Source organism: Mustela nivalis (assembly GCF_964662115.1).
Source record: "Mustela nivalis genome assembly, chromosome: 6".
Classification (NCBI taxonomy): Eukaryota; Metazoa; Chordata; class Mammalia; order Carnivora; family Mustelidae; genus Mustela; species Mustela nivalis.
This window is the reverse complement of record NC_139025.1, coordinates 62,036,914-62,062,019: the sequence shown is the minus strand read 5'-3', so window position 1 is coordinate 62,062,019 and position 25,106 is coordinate 62,036,914. Positions and strand designations below refer to the sequence as shown.

Here is a 25,106-nt window from a genome sequence, read left to right as displayed (position 1 = left end):
AACTATCCCTCAAATATTTAATGTCTTAATGTCTAATGTCAGAAATATCCCGTGATAACTTCCTTTATATCTAAAGATTATACAGATTTAAAGTGGATTCCTACCTTTATCAAATCACACTTGCTATATTTGAGCTAAGTGCAACAAGAATTTAATACATCCTAAAACCATATTTGGTCCTATTGCTTCCAAACTACTGCAACCCAAATTCCAATAACCAGAACATTTGTTGTGTTCTCTAGGCATATAAAGTGTTTTATTTAGGCTGTTTCTAAGGATTGTGCTTGAAAGGTTTTGTGTGCAGCATTCAAGCATATCTTAATGAACACAGTCTCGTCTTTGAGAGATCATGTATCGTCAAGGTCTGCAGAGTTTTCATTGTCATTTGCAACAAGAGCTTCTCTGTTCTCATAAGTCCAGAAGCCATTTAGGTCGATTAGGATGGTGGTGACTGTGTCTCCTTGATTACTGTTGATTAAATCCTGAAGAGAGATTTTCAAAGGATCCTTTGGTTTAACCATATCAAAGATTTCATCCTGTGAGAGAGAGAAAAACACAATGAAATCTGTATCTGATCCACTAAATTTCTATTATACCTTGATGTGAAATACAAGGCTGGCACTTGAGCTTATGTAAAATTTTTTGTTCTCGTTTTTTTCCTTTCCAGTTCACACACAGGCAATCTCCTTTTCTCTATGTACAATCACAGAATTTTACTGAAAGATCACTTAGGTATATAATAGCTATCCATCCCCCTTTCCTTCTCCTCCCGCCCTTTTTTAAAAAAGATTTTATTTATTTATTTGACAGAGGGGGCTGTAGAGCACAAGCAGGGGGAGCAGCTGCAGAGGGAGAAGGAGACTCCCTGTGGAGCAGGGAGCCTGACTCAAGACTCCATCCAAGGACCCTGGAATCAAGACCTCAGCTAAAGGCAGATGCCTAACTGACTGAGGCACCCAGGTGCCCCACTCTCCCTCATCTTAAAAGAGAAAGAAACTGAGGCTCAGAGTTTAATCTAATCCAAGCGACATAGCTAATTAGTGGCAAAACTAATGCAGCATTCTTTGAATACATGTTAAGTATCCTAAACTTTTCAATTGTCTTTTAATTGGTGGTGATGTATGGTCTTGGTTTAAGTGCAAACTCAGCTCCAACTAAAAACAAATGCTTCTAAAGTCAAGATAATGACAAACTTCATTTCCAAAATAGAGGTCAACCTTTTATACTCTGGATTTAAGATGGGTGGTGGGTGGGGGAGATTCATTTTTGAAGAATTAGTCATATTAAAGAATTAGTCATCCAGAATGATAATGAAATTGTGCTAAAATTTACTGGAATAGATGAAAATACTTCTATATTATAGAGGTATACTGTATGAGTATTTATAAGGAATTAGGTACATGTTTTTTTATCTTTTTGTAGTAAAATTACTCAGAAGATATAGTGGCATTTAAGGAGGTAAACTACATTTTAAAAAGATTAGAACATGGGGCGCCTGGGTGGCTCAGTGGGTTAAGCCGCTGCCTTCGGCTCAGGTCATGATCTCAGGGTTCTGGGATCGAGTCCCGCATCGGGCTCTCTGCTCAGCAGGGAGCCTGCTTCCTCCTCTCTCTCTCTCTGCCTGTCTCTCCATCTACTTGTGATTTCTCTCTGTCAAATAAATAAATAAAATCTTAAAAAAAAAAAAGATTAGAACAATTCGGGCTGCCTGGCTCAATCAGTTAGGCATTGGACTCGATTTCGGCTCAGGTCATGATCTCAGGGTTGTGAGCTCAAGCTCCACGCTCAGTGCAGTCTGCTTGTCCCCCTACCTCCCGCTGCTTACATGTGCATGCCTTCTCTAAATAAACAAACACATAAAATAATTCTTTAAGGGTGCCTGGGTGGCTCAGTCGGTTAAGTGTCTGCCTTCAGCTCAGTTCATGATCCCAGAGTCCTGGGATCAAGCCGCACGTGGGGCCCCCTACTCCACAAGGAAACTGCTTCTCCCTCTGCCCCGCCTCCCACTCGTTCTCTCAATCTCCCTCTCTCTCTCTCTAATAAACAAAATCATAAAAAAAAAAAGATTAAAACAATTCAGGTAAATTAAATGTTTATGAGCTCTTAATCTTGTATGTTTATGAAACCTCTTTTTCTATGTTAGTAGCAATTTAAAATTACTAGTTCTTAGGTTGTTTGTTGAATAGCTTCAGATGTGTCTTATTTATATTAAACTAAAATAGCCCTTTATTTTATACTTAATTAAAATCAGATGGGTTATTTTATTATACTACTTAACCTGAACCTGAATCTATATTAGGTACTGTAGGTTTTTTACAGCTGGTGAAAGTCTGACTATGAAAATGAAGCATTAGCCTGTGTTTCAAATAGTGGTTGTTTTCATATTGTAGGACTGATAGCTCCTTAATAATAAAAAGCAAGTAAGACCTTTGAAGGAGTAGATTTTTTTTTTTAAAGATTTTATTTATTTATTTGACAGACAGAGATCACAAGTAGGCAGAGAGGCAGGCAGAGAGAGAGAGAGAGAGAAAGAGGGAAGCAGGCTTCCTGCGGAGCAGAGAGCCCGATGCGGGGCTCGATCCCAGGACCCTGAGATCATGACCCGAGCCGAAGGCAGCAGCCCAAACCACTGAGCCACCCAGGCGCCACTGAAGGAGTAGATTTAAAAAGTGCCCAAACCTAAATACATTTGACCTTTGAACAACACAGATCAGAAATGCATGGGTCCAGTCAGACGTAGATATTTTGGATAAATACAGTATATTGTAAATGCATTTCCTTTTCTGATGATTCTGTTACATTTTTTCTCTAGCTCCATTTTTAAGAATTATAGTATGTTAAACATATATAAAATATGTGTTAGCTGACTATGTTACTGTTTATGTGAAGCTTCCAGTCAACAGTAAGCTATGAGTAGTTAAGTTTTGGGGGGAGTCAAAAGTTCTACATGGATTTTCAGTTGCATGGGAGAGGGGCATTACTTCTAATTCCTGTGTTGTTCAAGGGTCAACTGTAGTTACCAAGATTAAAAATTCATTTTACACTGGAATAGGCTGCCAAAGGATGCAGGCTATATTTGATTCTCTTTTCAATCAAAATGAATGAATGCTTCCAATGAAAATACAGTTTGACAATGCTAACATTATAAACCATGCAAATCATTATTCCAAGTGTAGTCTCAGTTTCTAATGATTTAAATATTGGTTCAGAATAAATAACAGCAAATACTTGGTTCAGTTCAGTACTTCGTATTCGTAAGTTTCTTTCATACAAAATTTCACTTAATATAGATGATTATCTGCAATTATATTATTTTTAAAAAGATTTATCTTAGAGCACGTGTGTGCACGAGCACAGGGAGGGGCAAAGGGAGAGAGGGAAGGGAAACAGACTCCCCACAAAGCCCGATGTGAGCTCCATCCCAGGACCCTGAGACCATGACCTAAGCCAAAACCAAGAGTCAGACTCAACTGACTGAGCCACGCAGGCATCCCAACTGGTATCCCATATATTAAAAGAACACGTAAAGGGCACCTGGCTGGCTCAGTTGGTAGAACATGTGGCTCCTGATCTCAGGGTCATGAGAGTTCAAAAGCCCCCATTGGGTACAGAGTTTACTTAAAGAAAAGAAAAGAGAAGGTAACCTTGACATCTTGAAATGAAACAGGATCTTGTCCATGGATTTTCATAAGTTCCTGTATGGCCTGTATGGGTAAGAGTAAGTCTGTAAATAAAAAATATACAACAGCCCCCTTCCCGTCCCATGGCCCGTTCTAGTCCCACATCTTTTCCTATCAGACCACAAGCTTTATCATTTCAACCATTCTTGCCAATATTCTCAACTTCCTTGAACTTGCTTCCCATCCAGTCAGCAAAACTTAAACAATGATCAGTGTAACCATCAACCTTTACAGATCTCTATCTTGCTATTGAGAATTCCAGAAAAAATTATACAAGGCCACAGATTATTACTACCATAAAGGAATGGTCTCCAACCTCCCATGGGCCTTTACATGGCCTAGCAATTATTCTGTTATGACTGATCCTTGCATTTTCCAGGAATGCTGTGCATACCGTCACCATTCTTTAAGACACCCAATCTGCCACCTCTGCCTCCCACCCTGTATTATGCCTTATACTTGACAGACAAAAAAAAAAATGGAGGTAAGCCTCCCTCAAACTCTCTTTTATAACAAAGCCTTTAACAAAAAAACACATAACAAAAAAAAACTATTAACGAAAGAAACTACTGTGATCCAGGTGGACTAGTAAGTATTTTAGGTGAGGATCATTCACTAGAAAATGTGAAGCTTAAAATTCTTGGTAAAGAATAAATATGTTGCAGGTGCCTACTCTGTATGTGGTGCCCCCGATACCAGCATGTGCACAGGTTATCACTTTGCAGCAGGTGAGAATCTGAGTATACTCACAGCCACTAGAGCCACAGACCTGGAGACAGGGTCGAGTGCACCATCTAGGCTGACCTTTATCAGTGGGGTATTAATAAAGACTCTATGAACAGCTTAGGACTGCAGGATGCAGCCCCAGTAAGTATTTACCTTAACCCATATAACCAAGCCTAAATACTTTGATAAAATAAATGTATAAAATATTTTAAAAACAAAAATTTTACTATTCTAAGAGAAGACACTGTAAAGAACTCTTTATGAAAAAGGGTTGAGGGGCACCTGGGTGGCTCAGGTGATGATCCCAGAGTCCTGGGATCAAGACCCCCATCAGGCTCCCTGCTCTGCGGGAAGCCTGCTTCTCCCTTCCCACCCCACCTGCTTGTGTTCCCTCTCTTGCTCTCTCTCTCTCTGACAAATAAATAAAATCTTAAAAAAAAAAAAAAAGAAAAGAAAAAGGGTTGAGCATTTAATTTCTAAAAATACTTAGTTTGTTTTTCTAAAACAATTTTCATTTAATAGGTCTGCCTGAAGTGGGGCATTGATAGTATGAGTTGGTGTTACACTCTCAGATTAGCCATGGATTCAATTTTTAAAAAATGTATCCTAATACTGCAATTGTAGTTTATCCTAATATTGGTAGTCATTACTGCCTAGGAAATCATTACAGAAGTTTTAGGGGATTTAACATAAAACTATGAATTTTACATACTATGAAACTCAGAACCAAATAGTTATTTTTAAAGTATCCCACATATTTAAATGGAAAAAGGAAAAGCCTCTGGGGAAAAATGTTTTGTGACAAAGATGTGAAGATGTCATTTTTTATTGTTTAAAAAAAGCTGTTTCTTCCTACTGTTCTTAACCGTATTTTAACCAAAAATTAGTCATCTAAAAACTAGCCATAGAAATAAGGTAATAGTGAAATACTACTGTACAAAACTGTTCCACCCAAACAGAAGTTACCATTCAAATTTAGGAATGATTTGTCTTAAAAGGGCAGACATTCCTATTTTTACACTCTGTGCATCTGAATGCTCATCAAATAAGATACATTCAAATTTTCCTTCTCAGAACTCATCACATTATTCTCTGAGACCACCTAAGGCACAACAATAAGCACTTCAGCAAATCTGTTTTCATGCTGAAATGCAGCATGCAATAACTTTAAAATTATTAAAATAAATAATTATTTTTTACAGCACAGCACTTAAAAGAATCTACTACTACCAAAGTCTGCAAAACTTCTACCTTTTCTGAACTGTTTAACTGAAGCTTCTGAAGCATTTTACACACTAGTTTTTGATCACCAATGCACAAAATTTCTCACGTATGTCTGCATCTCCAATGGCCAGTATAGCCCCTGACAGATATTTATACACTTTAATGTTCTACAACTAATCAAATCAGCTTTGCTTTAGTCTACTTATATTTTTTCAAAAAATAGAAAAAAACAAAACTAAAAGACTTATTTTCTTCTAAAATCTGTTAGTAAATTGGGATGTCTGGGTGGCTCGGTAGGTTAAGTGTTCAATTAATTAACTGTTCAATTCTTGATTTCAGCTCAGGGCTTAGTCAGGCTTGGGAGTTCAAGCCCCATCTTGGGCTCCATGCCGGGCATGGAGCTACTTAAAAAATATTAATAAAATCTGTTAGTATACCCTTTTGTTATACTTAAATATCACAAATTAGATAAAATTGTTACTGCCCAGATAATTTAAATCAATTTAATATTGTATATATAATATTATCTTAAGGAACAATGACTCATTTATACAAATGAGACTTACCCTAAAAAAGTAATTAAGTGAAAAGACATTCAGATATCCTTTGTTCTCAATATCAAGTAATTTGAAAATATACTGCAGAGCTGCCGGCTCTTTTCGATTTTCTAATGCAAGAACAAAGTCCAGGTAGGTTTTATAGTCCTATAGAAAAGAAGATGACATTCGTTAGAAGTCTTGTTTGGAATTAACTTTTCAATTGAATATCTAATGATTTAAAGCTATTTTACAGTCAAAGATGGCAATTTTTAAAATTTAAATTCAATTAGCCAACATATTTTTTAAAGATTTTATTTATTTGAGAGACAGAGAGAGAGAGAGAGAGAGATCATGAGCAGGGGGAGGGGGAGAGGAAGAGGCAGGCTCCCTATGTGAGACTTGATCCCAGGACCCTGGGATCATGACCTGAGCTGAAGGCAAATGCTTAACTGACTCGGCTGCCCAGGTGTTCTTCAATTAACCAATTTATAGTACACCATTAGTTGCATATAACACTCAGTGCTCTTCACATGACACTGCTCATCACCCCATTACCCTATCCCCCCCACCTACCGCCCCTTCCACAACTGTTTCCCAGTCAAGAGTCTCTCAGAAAAATGGCAATTTTTTAAAAAAGTATGAAATGAGATATCCATTTGTATACTTAATATTGGTTTCTAGAAATTCTACAAAGCAGTTAATCTGTATAGGACAGTTTGGGGATATAGCTCATTTTCTTATGAAGAGTTGCTCTCTTTAGAAGTAATTTTATTTTATTATGCCTTTGAAGTAGATAGGACAATGACTAAGCTATTATACAATGCCACTAAATTGTTACCTTTTCAGTGTGGTAAGTTTGTAAAAAAAAAAAAAAAGAAGAAGAACCAGTTTATCTGAAATGAATAGAACAGTATATTTAAATAGTTATTTTGAAATATTTAAACATTTTAAAATCAGATAAGAATAATAATAAGCCGGGGTGCCTGGGTGGCTCACTGGGTTAAAGCCTCTGCCTTTGGCTCAGGTCATAATCTCGGGGTCCTGGGATGGAGCCCCGTATTGGGCTCTCCCTCTCTCTCTCTCTCTCTCTGCCTGCCTGCCTCTCTGCCTACTTGTGATCTCTTTCTGTCAAATAAATAAATAAAATCTTAAAAATAAAAAAGAATAAGCCATCTTAAAAATACCCAATATTATACAGTGAACTGAAACTGTTCTCATCCAAAAGGCAAAAAACCACAAATGAAAGCCAGAAAGACATGAAGAAAACAGAAAGCTTTCTCTACAAAAAAGGGATACTCATTACTTTTTTTGCACGGTGAAAAGAACACTTTGGATATTACACTTAGAAAAAATTTTATATTCTCGTTTTTTTAGGCTAAGATTAAGAATTCCTTTTTGTGTGAACTGCAGTATAAAGAGCTAAAGAGATGCAGCCTCATCACGGTCTAACTCCATCCATAGTTGTAGCCTCTGACTGTATTTACCAGAAGTCATTAGTCCACTACACGCTCCTCATTGTCGACTGTAGACAGCTGTAGGAGTCACAAAGCAGAGTTCCCCCTTTTTCGCATACTGCTAGCTAAAAATGGTGTTTAGAAAACTGCTATTCAAGCTAAGTGATAAAACCTAAAAACACCAATTCTCCTCTGACAATACGACCATTTCTGAAGTGTCACTGGTTTGATAATTTATCACATCCTTAACACATGTTTTTAATAGCAAGGATGGTGATTTTAAAATGCTAGGTAGAAGGGCATCTGGGTAGCTCAGTGGGTTAAAGCCTCTGCCTTTGGCTCAGGTCATTATCCTAGGGTCCTGGGATCAAACCCCACATTGGGCTCTCTGCTCAGCAGGGAGCCTGCTTCCTCTTCTCTCTCTCTCTCTGCCTGCCTCTCTGCCTACGTGTGATCTCTGTCAAATAAATAAATAAAATCTTAAAAAAAGAAATAAAATGCTAGGTAGAATTTCCTTAAGTATTGTGCATTGTTGTGGTAAGAGGACAGGGCATGTTAATCAGTAGCTACTAATACATACAATTACAGAAAGTAATACAACCTGATTCTTAGATTTAAATCACGGCATCTGTGGTACACTATCTGATCTGGAAATTTAATGAACTATCTACATCTACATGAAAAGAGTCAACAGGATTTGCCGATTTTTCAGATTTTTTTTTTCTCCCCTAATCCATACTCCTTAGGGGAGGTGGGCAGGGGAGATGGGCTGAAAGAGTGATGGATATTAAGGAGGGCACTTGTTGGGATGAGAACTGGGTGTTGTAGTAAGTGATGAATCACTAAATTCTTAATATTACACTACATGTTAACTAACTGGAATTAAAATAGAACTTGAAACATTAAAAAGAGAGATACACTGATAATGAAATGAAAAAATTATTAAAATTTTATATTTGTCCTGAGTCCATAATGTTTTTAAGGAAATTTACCTTAAGATGAAAGGCTCCAAAATTCACAATTTGATTAGTTCAGACTTTTAAAGATACTGATATAAAAATAATGCTGTATCACATCAAGGGAAGGGTTTGTGAAAACTGAGGGAGCCTAAATTTTTAAAACTTATCAGATTTAAACTACTACCATTTCTCCATCATAAGTGAGACACTCCTGGAAAACACGATCTAAGAAGACGTTGGTCATGGTTGCTGTTCCATAGCGGGAGAGTTCTTCTTTACTGAGCATACCATTGTGATCCTTATCAAGATTCAAATACTGGCCTTAGGAAGAAAAATGATAAAAAGACATTTATGACCAAAATAAAAATCTAAATGAGGACAAAAGAATAAACACCAGAAGTTCTTTTTATTGGTTAATACTTTGATCTTCAAACTATATTAGGGTAGTGCCCTGTACTCTCTATCACCACAGTCCCTAAGCTCTGCATATAGCCATGGCCTTTGGGCTACTGCCATCATTATCTGTTTTCAGTTTGCAACCTTTTAGAACTTTCCTAGGTTTCAAAATTAGAGACAGGGGTGAATAAAAAACACTGACATGCTGGCTCTTGAAAGCAGAGATCAAGGATGCCAAAAGGAATCCAAAGACCACCCAAGAGAATAATGGAGCATACTAATGAAATTAAAGGAAAAAGCAAACAATCCCTAGAACACTTGCCACTGTGGACGCTGACAGCAGTGGCATTTTATCACAATGCAAGATAATGACTGATGTTCATAATGATGCTCCTGAGTCAACAAGAAAGGATCAAATTACATTCTGTATGTTCTATTAAAGAGCAAGAAAATGACAAGTAAATTTTAGTGACCTAGAATGCTAGCTCTTAAGGTAATTAGAATACTTTCATCCTAAGATAATTAAGCCTATGTATAAAACTGCCCTTTGAATGCAAATTAACTGAGGAATGGATCATTCAAATTTTAGCATTATGACAAGAACCATACCATATACCCTTAGGGCAGAAGGTGCAGAAAACCAATTAGTTTCTTGACTCTCCTTGGACAGTTCCTCATCCCTTAACTAAATAAACACAGAGACATAATTAGAAGATAGTAACTGTCAAGTGATATAATTAGGTATTTAAAAAACATATTTACCTCCAATAAATCATCTAGGAAGCTGCATGCTAAAATATCTTGAATTTTAATCTTCCCTTTAAAGAACAAACACAGTTTCATTTTTTAAAAAAAGAAGAACTCAATATAAAAGCATTATTTTAGAAGAGTAATCACACAATTGATATTTTAAAGCTTCATATCTTTCATCAAGAACAGCTCTCCAGTATATTACATATCAGGGATAGCAAATCATTTCAGAATAACTGGTTTCTTAGAACCAGAAGGAGTCAATGTTTATCCAGTTCATACATCACTTTGGAGATGAAGAAACTAAGAAGTAACGTTACATGCCAACTGTCACAAAGTTGGTTCTAGATGGTGCAAATAAATCATAAAAGATCTTTATATATTAAAGGCAATGACATAGTAGAAAAATGAATGACATTTTCAAGACTTTAGTTATTGAGATTTAGAATAATATCCTTATAACATCTAAGATTTTCTTTTACCTGTTCTTAGAGGGTCTAAAAAGAAGAAGAATTTCCTAACTGCTGTACAGACATAGAAGGAGTAAAAAGACTTTTCCAGCCCATCTAATTGTGGCAAAGTAGGGATAAGTTCCAATATATAGTTTTCTAAATCCTGAAAGAAAACAAATCAAAACGTTAAAGAGTTAACTGTCCGATCTTGTTTGTTTGTTAGATGCTGGAATGCTGAATTTCAGTCCTAAAAATTATTCAGCATTAATAGTATATTAGTGATAAAATAAAATCATAACTATGTTAGTGGTAAAACCTATATTGTTTTGCTTTTTGTTTCAATTTTAACATTTCTGAATAAGCAATATATTTGGTATAATTCCAAAATCAAAAAGAACAAAAAGGGGGTGCCTGGGTGGCTCTGGTCCTGATCTCAGGGTTCTGGGACAGAGCTCTGCATTGGCCCCCTGCTCAGCGGTGTGCCTGCTTCTTCCTCTGTCCCTCCCCCTACTTGTGCTTTCTCATACTTGGTCTCTCTCTCAAATAAATAAAATCTTGTATTTATTTTTAAATTTTTAAAAAAGATTTTATTTATTTGAGAGAGACCTAGATAGCAAGAGAGAGCACAAGCAGGGAGGAGAAAACTTCCCACCTCCCCCTTATATTTTATACTCCCACCGCAATGTGAAGGCTAAACCAACAGTTCCCAAACTGTGCCCCAGGAATGCTTCAGTAAACTCACAGGGGTGCAGCAGGATATTAAAAAAATTTCAGGGAAACTCTTTTTGCAAAGAGTGCAAAACAGATGTGGCTATGAGCTAGAGCTATGACCTCAAGATAGATATTATCACATTATCAATTAGCAAATTATCAATTATCAATTAGCACATTATCAACACTGAAGGGGATACATGCTTTTTTGATGACATAAATCTTTGCGAAGCTAGGTTCTTGATGGTTGTCACAAAGCAAGTACAACAAAGAAGTTAGTGTGGAATGGGAAGTGAAGGACAACTGTCCAATCTTAACTGCCAGGATTGACTGGCCATACAGTGTGCCCCATGGGCACAATTTCCATTAGTATTTGTAATTTAAGAATGAAGCAAAAATATTACTTTCAACTTAGGTGTATTTTTTTTTCAAATGGCTAATATAATAAGCTTAATAAATGTTTTCATAAATTGTTCAGAAGTAATAAATGAAACTGTTAGGATTTCTTTTGACCTAAAAGCACTATGCAGAAATTACTGAGATACTAAAGGCACTGCAAATTGAGAGTTTGGGAAATCATGCCCTATTATATATTCCCTTCTTAAAAGCATTATCAAACTTTCTGTTCTTTGTAAGCCTGAAAAATTCCTGGTGCTAACATTTGTAACACTCATGAATAATGAAAAGTTTTCCTCTTTCTTCAATTATTTATTTTTTATTTTTTATAAACATATATTTTTATCCCCAGGGGTACAGGTCTGTGAATCGCCAGGTTTACACACTTCATAGCACTCACCAAAGCACATACCCTCCCCAATGTCCATAACCCCACCCCCCTTCTCCCAACCCCCCTCCTCCCAGCAACCCTCAGTTTGTTTTGTGAGATTAAGAGTCACTTATGGTTTGTCTCCCTCCCAATCCCATCTTGTTTCATTGATTCTTCTCCTACCCACTTAAGCCCCCATGTTGCATCACCACTTCCTCATATCAGGGAGATCATATGATAGTTGTCTTTCTCTGCTTGACTTATTTCGCTAAGCATGATACGCTCTGGTTCCATCCATGTTGTCGCAAATGGCAATATTTCATTTCTTTTGATGGCTGCATAGTATTCCATTGTGTATATATACCACATCTTCTTTATCCATTCATCTGTTGATGGACATTTAGGTTCTTTCCATAGTTTGGCTATTGTGGACATTGCTGCTATAAACATTCGGGTGCACGTGCCCCTTTGGATCACTACGTTTGTATCTTTAGGGTAAATACCCAGTAGTGCAATTGCTGGGTCATAGGGCAGTTCTATTTTCAACAATTTGAGGAACCTCCATGCTGTTTTCCAGAGTGGTTGCACCAGCTTGCATTCCCACCAACAGTGGAGGAGGGTTCCCCTTTCTCCACATCCTTGCCAGCATCTGTCATTTCCTGACTTGTTGATTTTAGCCATTCTGACTGGTGTAAGGTGATATCTCATGTGGTTTTGATTTGTATTTCCCTGATGCCAAGTGATATGGAGCACTTTTTCATGTGCCTGTTGGCCATCTGGATGTCTTCTTTGCAGAAATGTCTGTTCATGTCTTCTGCCCATTTCTTGATTGGATTATTTGTTCTTTGGGTGTTGAGTTTGCTAAGTTCTTTATAGATTTTGGACACTAGTCCTTTATCTGATATGTCGTTTGCAAATATCTTCTCCCATTCTGTCAGTTGTCTTTTGATTTTGTTAACTGTTTCCTTTGCTGTGCAAAAGCTTTTGATCTTGATGAAATCCCAATAGTTCATTTTTGCCCTTGCTTCCCTTGCCTTTGGTGATGTTCCTAGGAAGATGTTGCTGCGGCTGAGGTCGAAGAGGTTGCTGCCTGTGTTCTCCTCAAGGATTTTGATGGATTCCTTTCTCACATTGAGGTCCTTCATCCATTTTGAGTCTATTTTTGTGTGTGGTGTAAGGAAATGGTCCAATTTTATTTTTCTGCATGTGGCTGTCCAATTTTCCCAACACCATTTGTTGAAGAGGCTGTCTTTTTTCCATTGGACATTCTTTCCTGCTTTGTCGAAAATTAGTTGACCATAGAATTGAGGGTCTATTTCTGGGCTCTCTATTCTGTTCCATTGATCTATGTGTCTGTTTTTGTGCCAGTACCATGCTGTCTTGATGATGACAGCTTTGTAATAGTGCTTGAAGTCCGGAATTGTGATGCCACCAACTTTGGCTTTCTTTTCAATATCCCTTTGGCTATTTGAGGTCTTTTCTGGTTCCATATAAATTTTAGGATGATTTATTCCATTTCTTTGAAAAAGATGGATGGTACTTTGATAGCAATTGCATTAAATGTGTAGATTGCTTTACGTAGCATAGACATTTTCACAATATTTATTCTTCCAATCCAGGAGCATGGAACATTTTTCCATTTCTTTGTGTCTTCCTCAATTTCTTTCATGAGTACTTTATAGTTTTCTGAGTATAGATTCTTCAATGATTTTTAATCCTGTTAAAACATTACATTCTTGGGACGCCTGGGTGGCTCAGTGGGTTGGGCCTCTGCCTTCATCTTAGGTCATGATCCTAGGGTCCTGGGATCAAGCCCCAAGTCAGGCTCTCTGCTCAGTGGGAAGCCTGCTTCCCCCTCTCTCTCTGCCTGCCTCTCTGCCTACTTGTGATCTCTCTCTATATCAAATAAATAAATAAAATCTTTAAAAAACAAAAACAAAAACAAAAAACTCCACTACATTCTTTTAATTTTCTCTTTGAAAAGCTATTTTCAAAAGTTAGAGAAAAAGAATCTAGAAAAGATTTTTGTGGTCAATATATACTTTGGGGGGGTGGATGAATATGAAAATATTCATTTAAAAAGATTTTTAGTTAACACATTATTTGTGAAAACAAACAAAATCAGAGAAAGAAAAATAAAATCACCTTTGATCCCAACACTCAGTGATAACTACTGTTAACATTCTGTGCCTATAGAAGTTATTAAAGTAGGTTAATACTTACAGATTCCCGAAGGTATCCTTGTCCAGCAACATCATATAAACTGAGTCCTATTCTTGTCTGATGAAGCCAAACTAACAATAAAGATATAATGTAATTTTAAGAGCTGTCCTTTAGTATATATATGGATAAAAGGAAATAAACAGCTAGATTAGAGGGACAAACTAATAACTTTACATACTTCTTCACACACACATATATATTGCTTATCCAGTAACCCTAAAATTGTATCAAAATATACCATAGGATTAATAGCAGGTATCAACAATTCTACCCTGCCTAAAGTGACAATAAAGTTGATGCCCTTCAAAATATTCTTTTTTTTTTTTTTTTAAGTAATTTCTACACTCTACGTGGGGCTCAAACTCACAGCCCTGAGATCAAGAGTTGCATGCTCCACTGACTGAGCCAGCCAGATGCCTTACCTCGTGATTTTCATAGTAACATTCTTTTCTCTATCTTACTTTATTGTAAGAATACAGTATATAATATATGTAAGATATAAAACATGTTAATCAACTGTTTATGTTATTGGTAAGGTTTCCAGCCCAAAACAGGCTCTTAACAGTTAAGTTTTTGGGGAGCCAGAACTTATACTCAGATTTTTGACTACACGAGAAGATGGTGCCCCAAACCCTGTGTTCTTCTTGGTAAAACAGAATTACCAGTGAATTAAAATCATTTAAACCACTACATTAAAACTCTTGGTTCAGCTTTTTTTAATTTAATTTTTAAAAAAGATTTTATTTATTTATTTGACAGAAATCACAAGTAGGCAGAGAGGCAGGCAGAAAGAGAGGGGGAAGCAGGCTTCCCTGCCAAGCAGAAAGCCCGATGTGGGGCTTGATCCCAGGACCCCAAGATCACGACCTAAGCCAAAGGCAGAGGCTTAGCCCACTGAGCCACCCAGGTGCCCCTCTTGGTTCAGCTTTTAATATATAACTCTTAGCTAGTATCTTTAGGATACATGTTTTTGTTTTGTGTTATTTATAATAATGAACCCAAATTTATGGTAGAAAATCTTGGCTCTAATAAATTCCTCCAGGAGAGAATCAGAAAAATAAAAAATAAATCTGCATCAAAAGGTAAGAAATTCTGCTCTTCAGGGGTGTGTGGGTGGCTCAGTTAAGCATCTCAATCTTGATTCTGGCTCCGGTCAGGGTCTCAGGGTCCTGATATTCAACTGTGTGTTGGGCTCCCTGCTGGGCATGGAGTCTGCTTGGGATTCTCTGTCTCCCTCTGTCCCAACACCTACCCTCCAACCCTGACTCATGCGTGTTCTGTTCTCTCTTTTACAAAAGAAAAAAAAAAGGAAGAAAGAAATTCTGCTATTTATTCAAATTTACTAAGAGAGTTGTTTCACAGAGAAGAAATAATGTAAAAGCATGTACGAAAACCTCCTTGATTCCCAGATAAGAGTTTAAACACAGTGAAAATGAAATCACCTTTTCTCATGACATAATTGAAGAACTGCATGATAGAAATTCTTCCGTAAGAGTCTGTATGAAGGAGTTTAGCGAAGACTTTTGCTGTGAAAAACTGCCTAAGGAAAGGAAATAAAGATTAAAATTCTCCCAACAGAGCAAACATACTGAATTAGCAAACTGCATGAATTCAAACAATTAAAAACCAAAATGAAAAAAATCAAAGTGAGAACCACAGTTCAAAACTTAAAATACTGTCAGACATCTTTTAATTTTATTGTTTTAAGAATGAAAGGCTAAAACAACCCAAAAAAGAATGAAAACCTATACTCTCAGTTTGTTTTTTGAGATTGAGTCTCTTATGGTTTGCTCCCTCCGGATCCCATCTCGTTTCATTTTTTCCTTCTAAACCATCTGTTTCTTTTAATAACTTCATGCCAATGGAATTTGCTTGACTAAATAATTTTAAAATTTCATTAATAACTGAAAGGACTCAAACTGTCACACAATTGACTTATATTTTCATTGACATTTATTTCTGGCATTTAAAATGCTTAACATAACATACTCCTTTGTTAGTTATACTTAATGAAACTTACTTGCACTTTGGTCCAGCTTTGTCACCAACCTTTAGAAAATTTTCATAATTAATCATTGCTTCCTCTCCAATCATAGGCGGTGTCTGGTGCTTATCCAGCAAAAACCATAAGTTCTTAGGAGAATTCCAGAAATGACGATGTTATATTTAATAAAACAAAATTTAACATCAGTTAAATGTGTTATTTCCATTAAAATGAGTAAGATGAATCTCATTCCCTATTATCCTTTTGATTACTAATAACATAATACAAATAGCTGGCATTTACAGAATGCCCAAGTTTAAAGTTTTCATATATGGAACCTCTTTTTTTTAAATTTAAGCTTTTTTAAATTATTGTGTTCAATTAGCCAACATATAGTACATCATTAGTTTCTGATGTTGTGTTTAACGATTCATTAGTTGCACGTAACACCCAGAGCTCATCACAACATGTGCCCTCCTTAATGCCCATCACCCAGTTATCCCATTCCCCAATCTACAGTACCTCTTTAATCCATATAACTATGTGATGCAGAGAGATACTATTATCCCTACGTCACAGATGACAACTGAAGCACAGAAATGTTAAGTCCATTGCCTAAGGTCACAGAGCATGGCTAGGATGTGAACCCCCAAAGTCTGACCCTATAGTAGTGTTTCTCAACATTGGCCTCACATTAGAATCATGTAGGAATTTAAAACCAAAACAAAACAAAACAAAACATAACATCTTTGGGAGCTGGTGCCCAGGCAAGCTCTGTAGTTGATTTTGGTAGGACTCACTGCTCCAGGGCCTGTGTGTTCACCCACTCGGCAGCTATGGCTCCATTAAGATACCCTGAGGTCCTGTTTGACTTTAGTACAAATAAAAAAATGGCTAAGGTCCAAAGCAACCTTTAATCCTTTTTTTACCTGTAATTCTTCATTATCTAACAGTTCTCTGCTTTTCCTCTGCAGAAAGACAGCTCTGGATTCCTCTCTTAATTTTTGTAGTAAGACTTCATCTTCAGCTGGTAGCTAAAAATACACTAGAGTTAATTTCTACACTTCAATTCTAGACTATTACTGGATTATGTAAAATATACTGGGCCTCATAAAGTAACTACATATTGCATTGCCTTAAATTATGTTTTGTATCTCAATTTTGCTTAACTTCAAGTTATCATTCATTCAGAAAGTTCAATTAACAAAAAGAGATCCAGAGAGAATTCAATGATCAGTAAGGCCAGATCCCTGCCTAGAAAGAGCTAATGGTCTAGCCCAAATTTGATTTTATTTTCTTAGAGCACTCTTCCCACTCTAACTTTAGACTGACAAAAGAATTAAATTAGAACTAACTGAAGATACACGGTCTTAGCAAAGTATGCCTTTTGAGCTTGAATGATCGTACTTCTTGGAGATGGTCAAGCGGGTCTGTTATATTCACCTCCTAGGCAGACAGTCTGCTCGCTGGGGTGATTTCCATAAACAGGGCTTTAAAATGACTAATTCCAGCTCAGTGTCAAACAATTTGCTTCGAGGATTTTTTTGTTGTCTGTAACTCAGCCCCGTTAAACCTAGCTAAGCAACCATAGTCAAATTTGTTCTTTCATTTCCAAGAACTAAGATGCTATCCCTCCCATCCAAAGGAATGGAAAAGGAAGAAGCATTAGAGGGTAAGGCTGGGGCTGAGACTGTGATCGTGCTCCAGTGGCTAGTCAACCAGCTAATGAGCCAAGGAGAGAAGTGGTGACTAAAGACTGCAGGTGGTTTCTCCAAAGCAGTGGGAAGACAGAGAGAGAAGAAACAGAAGAACATTCCACAAATCCACATCTGCAGACTGGAGACCATGTGGGATCTGCAAGAGGTCACAGAGAGAAGGAAGAGACAGAAATGGGGTAAAAGGAATTCCTCAGGAACCACAGGGGAGATAAAAAGTTGGTACTGGTACTTCCAGTACAGGAAAGTTGAGTCCTTGGTTCAGAAATGGGGTCATCTCAACATCTAAGGGCTGTTTCTGGGTAAGATACTATTTCATAATCCGGATTAATTGAGATCATGAATATAAAGTGCTCTGAAGTACATCGGCACTCAATAAACATCAATTCCCTTCCTGCTCCCCTAGACTATAAAAGATTTTCAATTGTTTAGTGGACTCTGTTTAAGAAAGTGTGAAATGCATAAAGTGGGAGAAGTACATATGATCCCACTGTTATTAAACACATGTGTACACAGAATTATGGAGAAGGATTCATGTAGAAATATTTATTTCCATCTCTGTGCAATGTTATGAGAAAATATTAGCTATTTTTTCTCTTTTCCATGACAAATGTGGATTAGTCATATAATTTTTTTTAAGATTTTATTTTTAAATAATCTCTATACCCAACATGGGGTTTGGACTCATATCCCATGATCAAGAATAGATGAAGAATCATATGCTCTACTGACTCTAGGGAAGCTAGGCACCTGTAGTCATATAACTCTCAAAAGACCAGAAAATAGTATTACAGAAAGGTTTCCAATAAAAATGGTTCACTTGGAAAAGCCTTGTACTTGAAGAAATGTTACAACTATCTAGATAATTCACTTATACTAATACATTGCTCCTAAATATAAGCAAAACAACGTTTATTATCTTTGTAAATAATGTTATAATTGAGTTTAGAAGGTAGAAAATTAAGAGGCGTGCAGCTAAAATTTTATAGTTAACTTTTCTATAGTGGTCACATCTTGCATAATACTAAATATATCTTATTCTTTAAGTGGCCTTCAATTTCAGCTGTAAGTAGCTTTCTTAAGGTCTTCCTGTCTTCTGTACTTTCTTTCAAGGAGTTCTTTATGGTTTTGGCACAAGCAAACGTTAAGTACAACTCTTCAAGTTTTCCATTTTAATCTATTTTTCAGTTTAACCTTGAGCAAAATGTATTACACCTTAAGAACATGGGTAAAAGACAAAGTTAAAAATGGTAATCAGCCAAGTAAACCTAGACACAGGATCCAACAGAATACCTACTGCTAATATCTGTAAGAAAAAATAGGAAGGAAAAGCCTGTAAATCAGCAAAAGGGGGCCAAGTAACAACTTTGTGTTCTTATACCAATTTATATCAAAACTTGAGATTTAAAAGAAAAAACAACTTGAGATTTTATCAATTTCAAAACAACAATAAGATCAAATACAATGAAAGAATATATAAAATTTAAAATATAACCTCTATTTATTTATATAAAAGATTCTGATCCCATTTTAAGAGTTAACATTTCATTTATAAACTCCGTGAGACATTTACTTAGATACCACTTACCCTGTAATAAAACCGGGGAATGGTCTTATAGAACTCATTTGTGCTTTTTCTATCCCCTTTCCATTCTGAGTAGTATTTGGTAAACAAATCCATTTCTTCATCTTTTAATTCTTGTTCACTTTTTTTTTCTGGTAACAAAACAGATTGAAGGGGGAAGAGCACTTTCAAAATCAGTATTTTTACCTACTTATTTTTTTAGAGAGAGAGAAGAGGGGGAGAGAACAAAGAGAGAGGGAGAGAGAGAAAGAGAGAGATAATCTTAAGCAGGCTCCACACCCAGTGCGGAACACAACACGGGGCTCAATCTCACAACCCTGAGATCATGACCTCAACCAAAATCAGGAGATAGGTGCTCAAACCAACTGCGCTACCCAGGCACCCCTTAAAATCAGTATTTGTTTTTACTATGGTGTAATTACAGTGCAAAAAAGACATCCAAAATTGTGCTTATACACTGAACATGTACATTCATTTTCTTTTCTTTTTTTTTTTTTTAAAGATTTTATTTATTTATTTGACAGAGAGAAATCACAAGTAGATGGAGAGGCAGGCAGAGAGAGAGAGAGAGGGAAGCGGGCTCCCTGCTGAGCAGAGAGCCCGATGTGGGACTCCATCCCAGGACCCTGAGATCATGACCTGAGCCGAAGGCAGCGGCTTAACCCACTGAGCCACCCAGGCGCCCTGTACATTCATTTTCTTGAAGCACCAAGAATTGGAAGAGCCTCCCCTGCATCTTCAACCACATCTTAGTTGCTCCCTCTACTTCTTTTTGTCACGATACTTGTGTCTTCCTCAAGTCCCTTTCTTCCAGACTTCTGATATGTTCATGATTCATTCCAACAAAAGTACTTCTTAAGCACCTACTGTGTCAGAACAGTACTAGACACTAGGGTTAGCATGGTGAAAAAACAGATGCAGCCCTTGACCTCATGAAGTTTCGTCCTTGTAATCACTGTTCCTCTACGTAATGGAAACCTCTTCCATCTCAGGCTGCTCTAGCCCCAGCTGGCCTGCTACTGCCTACAGCTGTCTCCTTCAGTCCGTCCCCTGCACTGTGTATTGACCACAGCAACGGGAGCACACTGCTTTTCAGCTCAAGGTCCTGCAATCGTCAAGGAAGCATAAATGTTTATGACTAACCGTGACCCCTCAGCTCTTAAGAGGGGTCACCTCTGTCACTTGGTTCCATGGCAAGACCACAGATCTTATCTGCTCCTAAATATACTAAACTTAAATACACTCTCAGATAATTTTTCTCTCCTGATTATTCAAAACCCGTCATGATACCTACACGTCAGCCTCACTGAAATCTTCAGATCTGTGACCTATTTTCTCAATAGTCTATTTTCCTTCTTCTAGTCTCACTTCTTTCCAACGTGCCAGAGCCGTTCCCCTGCATTTCTGCCACATGTGCCAAGTTAATTTTTAACCTTAACTGTTTATTCTTATTTTCTGGCCATTTCTTTTTTGTTAATCTTTTTTCCTCATTTCAACTTAGTAGTTTGGCTTCTGAGTCCCAAATGTATGTCACTAACCCAGACATTGTTCTTGAACTTTAAATTCATACATTCAAAATAAAATATTTTCACCCTCATCTCCAACATATCTAAAATAATTTTCTCATCCCTCACCTTACTATTCTTCTTCTAATTCCACATTTCCATCCCAGTTAGTGGTATTCATCTAGTCACCCCAGCCCAAACCGCTGGAGTCATTTTCATGATTTCACTTACTCTTTTTCATTCAACTATTCTAGGGACAAGCAAGTATGAGTGGACATGTACACATGTGTCCACACCTACATATGGCTTTCAACACAGTGTCAGGGAAAGCCTCACTGAAATGAAACTGAGCAAAAAATTTGAAGAAGGCAAGGAAGCAGTCTATGCACATAAACAGGGGGAAGTGCATACCAGGCAAGGACACAGCCAGTGCCAAGGCCGGAAGACAGGAATTTGCCTGGTGTATCCAGGAAAGAAGGAGACAGCCAGTGTGGCTGCAGCAGAGTGAGCCAGAGAAAAGAGTAGATGAGGGAAGACAGGTAATGAGAGTCAAGGCCATGGGTCATTAGAAAGACCCCGGCTTTTATTCTGGTGGGAGAGAGCCAACAGCAGCAATTGGGAGGCTAATGTCCAGGTGACAGATGGTGATGGCTGTGGATTGTGATGCTGCAATAGAGGTAGCTAGGAGTAAATATTCTGGATATATTTTCTTAGTCTCAGGATTTGCAGAAAACTGCATGTGGGTATCAGACAAAAACAACAGTTGAAGAGATCTTAAAGGTTTTGACCTGAGCAGATGGGGAAAGTAACAGGTAGGCAAGTTAGAAAGGAGACCAGGAGTTCAGTTTTGGACAAGTTTAGGATTAAGATACGTATTAGAGTCACCTGACATGGCCACTTAACAAATGGCCATGTCAAGTAGGCAATGAAATATATGAATCTGGCATTTGGAAAGTGGAGATATAAATTTAGGTGACAACAGCAAATATACATTATTTAAAGCCATAAGAATGGCTAATTTCACCATGAAGGTGAGTATAGATGGAGAACAGAAGCTGACCAAGGACTTCCTTAGCTTTTGGGCACTCCAATGCTGAGTTGCTGGGGAGAAGAAAACAAAGACTGAGAAGGCATGACTGGTGGGGTGGGAAGAAAACGGAGGGAGTTATGACTCCCAGAAACCAAGAGAGGAAAGTATGTTTAGGGGGAGAGCCAGCTACATATCCTGGCAGGGAATGCCAGCAGGCCAGGTAAAGTGAGGACTAAAAACTGACCACTGGAATAGCAATGGAGATCACTGATGATCTTGACAAGCAGTAATTACAGCACAGATCTAATCAACCCTTCTTCTAACAAGCATTGCTGTAAGGGGAGCAGGGAAGTGAGGCATAGGTAGAGGTAGAAGTTAAGACAACAAGTTTCTTTAGGGTGAGAGAAATACCACCATGTTCATACAGTGATAGGAATGACTGAGAAAGAAAAACTGATGCAGGGGAGAGGGGACAACTGCAGAAATACAACTCTGAGTACCAAAAATGGGATCTGGCACACCGATGAAGAAAACAGCCTTAAATACAAGTTGTACAACCAAAATGATTTGCTTATTATTTATCATCTCTCCCAACACTAAAGCCTAAGTACCACAAGGACAAAGACTTTTGTCTGTTTTGTTTACTGCTATAGCCTAGAATAGTACTTGGTACATAATGAGGATGCAATGAAGTGGGTATTTACCCCAAAGATACAAATGTAGTGATCTTAAGGGACACAGGCATCCCAGTGTTTATAGCAGCAATGTCCACAATAACTAAACTATAGAAAGAGCTCAGATGTCCACTGACAGATGAATGGATAAAGAAGATATGGTATATATAACATGGATTATTACACAGCCATCAAAAATGCAATCTTGTCAGTTGCAATGATGTGGATGGAATTAGAGGGTATTATGGCTGAGCGAAATAAGTCATCAGAGAAAGACAATTATATTTCACTCATATGCAGAATTTAAGAAACAAAACAGAGGATCATAGGGGAAGAGAGGAAAAAGGAAACAAGATGAAATCAGAGAGGGAGGAAAAAACGTAAGAGACTTTTAATCATAGGAAACAAACAGGGTTGCTAGAGAGAAGGGAGGATGGAGGGATGGGGTAACTGGGTGATATACACTAAGGAGGGCATGGGATGTACTGAACACTGAGTATTATATAAGACTGATGAATCACAAACCTGTGCCTCTGAAACCAGTAATACATTATCTGTTAAATAATTGAATTTAAACAAAATTTTTTTAAAAAAATAAAGCAAATTTACTTCAACAAAAATAACTTTTATTGACAGCCAAAAAAAAAAAAAAAAAAAGAGAGGAGAAAGTAACAAGTGACTTTTTTTTTGGTAAGATTTTATTTATTTGACAGAGATCACAAGTAGGCAGAGAGGCAGGGGGCGAGAAGGGGAGGGAAAAGCTGGCTCCCTGCTGAGCAGCGAGCCTGATGAGGGGCTTGATCCCAGGACCCTGGGATCATGATCTGAGTCAAAGGCAGAGGCTTTAACCCACGGAGCCACCCAGGCGCCCCTGAAATGGTATTTCTTACATGGAGTATATTACAGCATGTTTGTCAAAGCTGATGGAAATGATCCAGTGGAGAAGAAAAACTTGATGATATATGAGAGAGAAGGTAAGAACAGAGTGAAGTCAGAGAATAAAAGAAAGGGAACACGATCTGCTGTTGGAGTGGAGGAATTATCTCAAATAACGAGTATGGACAGTTCATTTTGAACAGTAAAGGCAAAGTATCTAGGGTGGGGAAAAAGGATCTAGGGTGGGGAAAGGCCTGATAGAAATGGTAAGTGGGAAAAAGTGAGGTTTTTTTCTTTGCACTGACTTTCTCAAATATATACACAAGCTCATCAACTAAAGATACTAGAGGTCTGGAAGATGAAAACTGCCTTAGATTGTAGGAGAATGAATACGGAGGGAAAGGCGGAATACGTGCAAATGAATAACCGAGACACTTGCTTTAGGTTAGTGGACATGAATTCAAAGTGAGACAATTTACCACGGTTCCGTTTTTCTCCAGCCACTTTCGGCTGCCCCGAGAAATAAGAGCTTCAACCAGGCTGGTTAACAAGCAAATGTGAAGGAGGGGAGAAAAGAATAAAGAAAAATTGATTATAAAATCTAAAATGCATAAAAAGGGAAGTGAAAAGTGTTAGTAAAAAGGCATTAAGATCAATCAGTGGGTTATAGGTTGTAGTAGGATCGAAGAACGGTTGGAACCGGGGTCCTCAATTATCCCTCAAAAGCCTTAGTCAAGGCCAAGTAACTGAGTGCTAAGATAGTTCTTCATTCCCGCAAACCTTTTCCCGGGAAGTGTGGGTCAAACCTCTCAGTACCCCTAAATCACGTCCCATCTGCCTTTGTCAAGAGAGCTTTTATAGAAGCGTAAAGTGCGGCTCCCAGAGGCTGCTCCTCCCCGACCTCCCCCCTACCTGCTGGAGTTTCGGGCCGACCTAACTCTGGAAGCAGCCCCTCCCAAACTCACTGTAGGTACCTGTGCTGGGCGACGCTAACCGCCGGCGAAGAATTTCTTTCCAGTCCATCGCGGACTCCCGCGCAGCAGCTCCTGCATTTGCCGTTCACTAACCGCTCCACCCTACTAGCTCAGACTGCAATCACCGCCCAATCCCGTAAAGGTCAGAATCGCTCGAGCGCCATCTTGGACATGGGCGGAAGTGGGCTAACCAGGCAGAAACCCATTATAGCTACTGCGTAGAATACGGCGATCACGTTAACAGCGGGGAACGCCGACCTGAAACAGACCGAAAAGTGATGTTAGGCAGAGCCCAACTTCTCGAAAGTCCAATTTTAAAGGTGCAGGATAAAGAAGCCCACGTATTTATTTCTTTAAACTTGGGACTTTGGCGCCTGTGTACCACGTGATTCCAGAGTCCTACGGCGCTTCCGGCCTGAGGAAGAGCTTTTTTGCTTCACAATTTCTTTTCATCGCTCACTGCAGATATCTAGAGGCCCTAAAGTTCCCTGAACGTAGTAGACGTCCTCAACAGCCCCTTCTGCCACTAACAGCTTCACAAGTGTGTTTTTATCGCCTTCCGGCCCGGCGGAACGCCTGCGTGTGGTTCGGCCACGCCCCGGGGCCTGGGCCCTCGCGGTGCATTGTGGATGCGGTAGTTCCCGTGCTTATGGTTGCCTTAAGCGTGAGTGCTGAGGTGAGTTGTTGAATGGAGGGAACTTCGTTTCCAAGCGGTCTGTACACGGCCGGCAGTGCCCTTCGTGAATCCCTTCCTTCCTTACTTCGGCTCTCTCCCCAACGCCCCCGCCCTCATATCATCACCTGACGTGTTTGGCGGCCTGGGAGGGTTCTTATGCCGGCCCAGGGCCGCTAGATTTTGGCTTTCGCTGCCGTCCATGCTGCT

At 38.3% G+C, this 25,106-nt stretch overlaps 1 protein-coding gene across 2 annotated transcripts; it reads right to left on the bottom strand.

Moving 5' to 3' along the window:
- Window positions 1-225: 225 nt before the first annotated feature.
- On the bottom strand, window positions 226-25,106 carry PPP2R3C (protein phosphatase 2 regulatory subunit B''gamma). Of its 2 annotated transcripts, XM_082737825.1 has the most exons (14): window positions 24,565-24,795; window positions 24,224-24,481; window positions 19,168-19,295; window positions 16,794-16,898; window positions 15,901-16,013; window positions 15,323-15,420; window positions 13,881-13,951; window positions 10,211-10,343; window positions 9,741-9,796; window positions 9,588-9,663; window positions 8,767-8,903; window positions 6,197-6,334; window positions 3,645-3,704; window positions 226-536 (listed from the first exon to the last, which is right to left on the bottom strand). In XM_082737825.1, the coding sequence occupies exons 2-14, from the start codon at window positions 24,270-24,272 to the stop codon at window positions 348-350; spliced, it is 1,353 nt and encodes a 450-aa protein (XP_082593951.1). In that variant the 5' UTR covers window positions 24,273-24,481; window positions 24,565-24,795; the 3' UTR covers window positions 226-347. The 2 variants fall into 2 exon arrangements, with proteins under 2 accessions (XP_082593951.1, XP_082593950.1); XM_082737824.1 differs by having other exon boundaries at window positions 24,224-25,106.

Coding starts and splice junctions, on each gene's coding strand:
- PPP2R3C (XM_082737824.1), bottom strand. CDS start 24,272: ATGGACTGGAAAGAAATTCTTCGCCGGCGGTTAGCGTCGCCCAGCACA. Junction 10,344..13,880: donor AAGGATACCTTCGGGAATCT/GTAAGTATTAAC, acceptor GTTTTCTTTCAG/GATTTAGAAAACTATATATT. Junction 3,705..6,196: donor CACTTAATTACTTTTTTAGG/GTAAGTCTCATT, acceptor TTACCCATACAG/GCCATACAGGAACTTATGAA.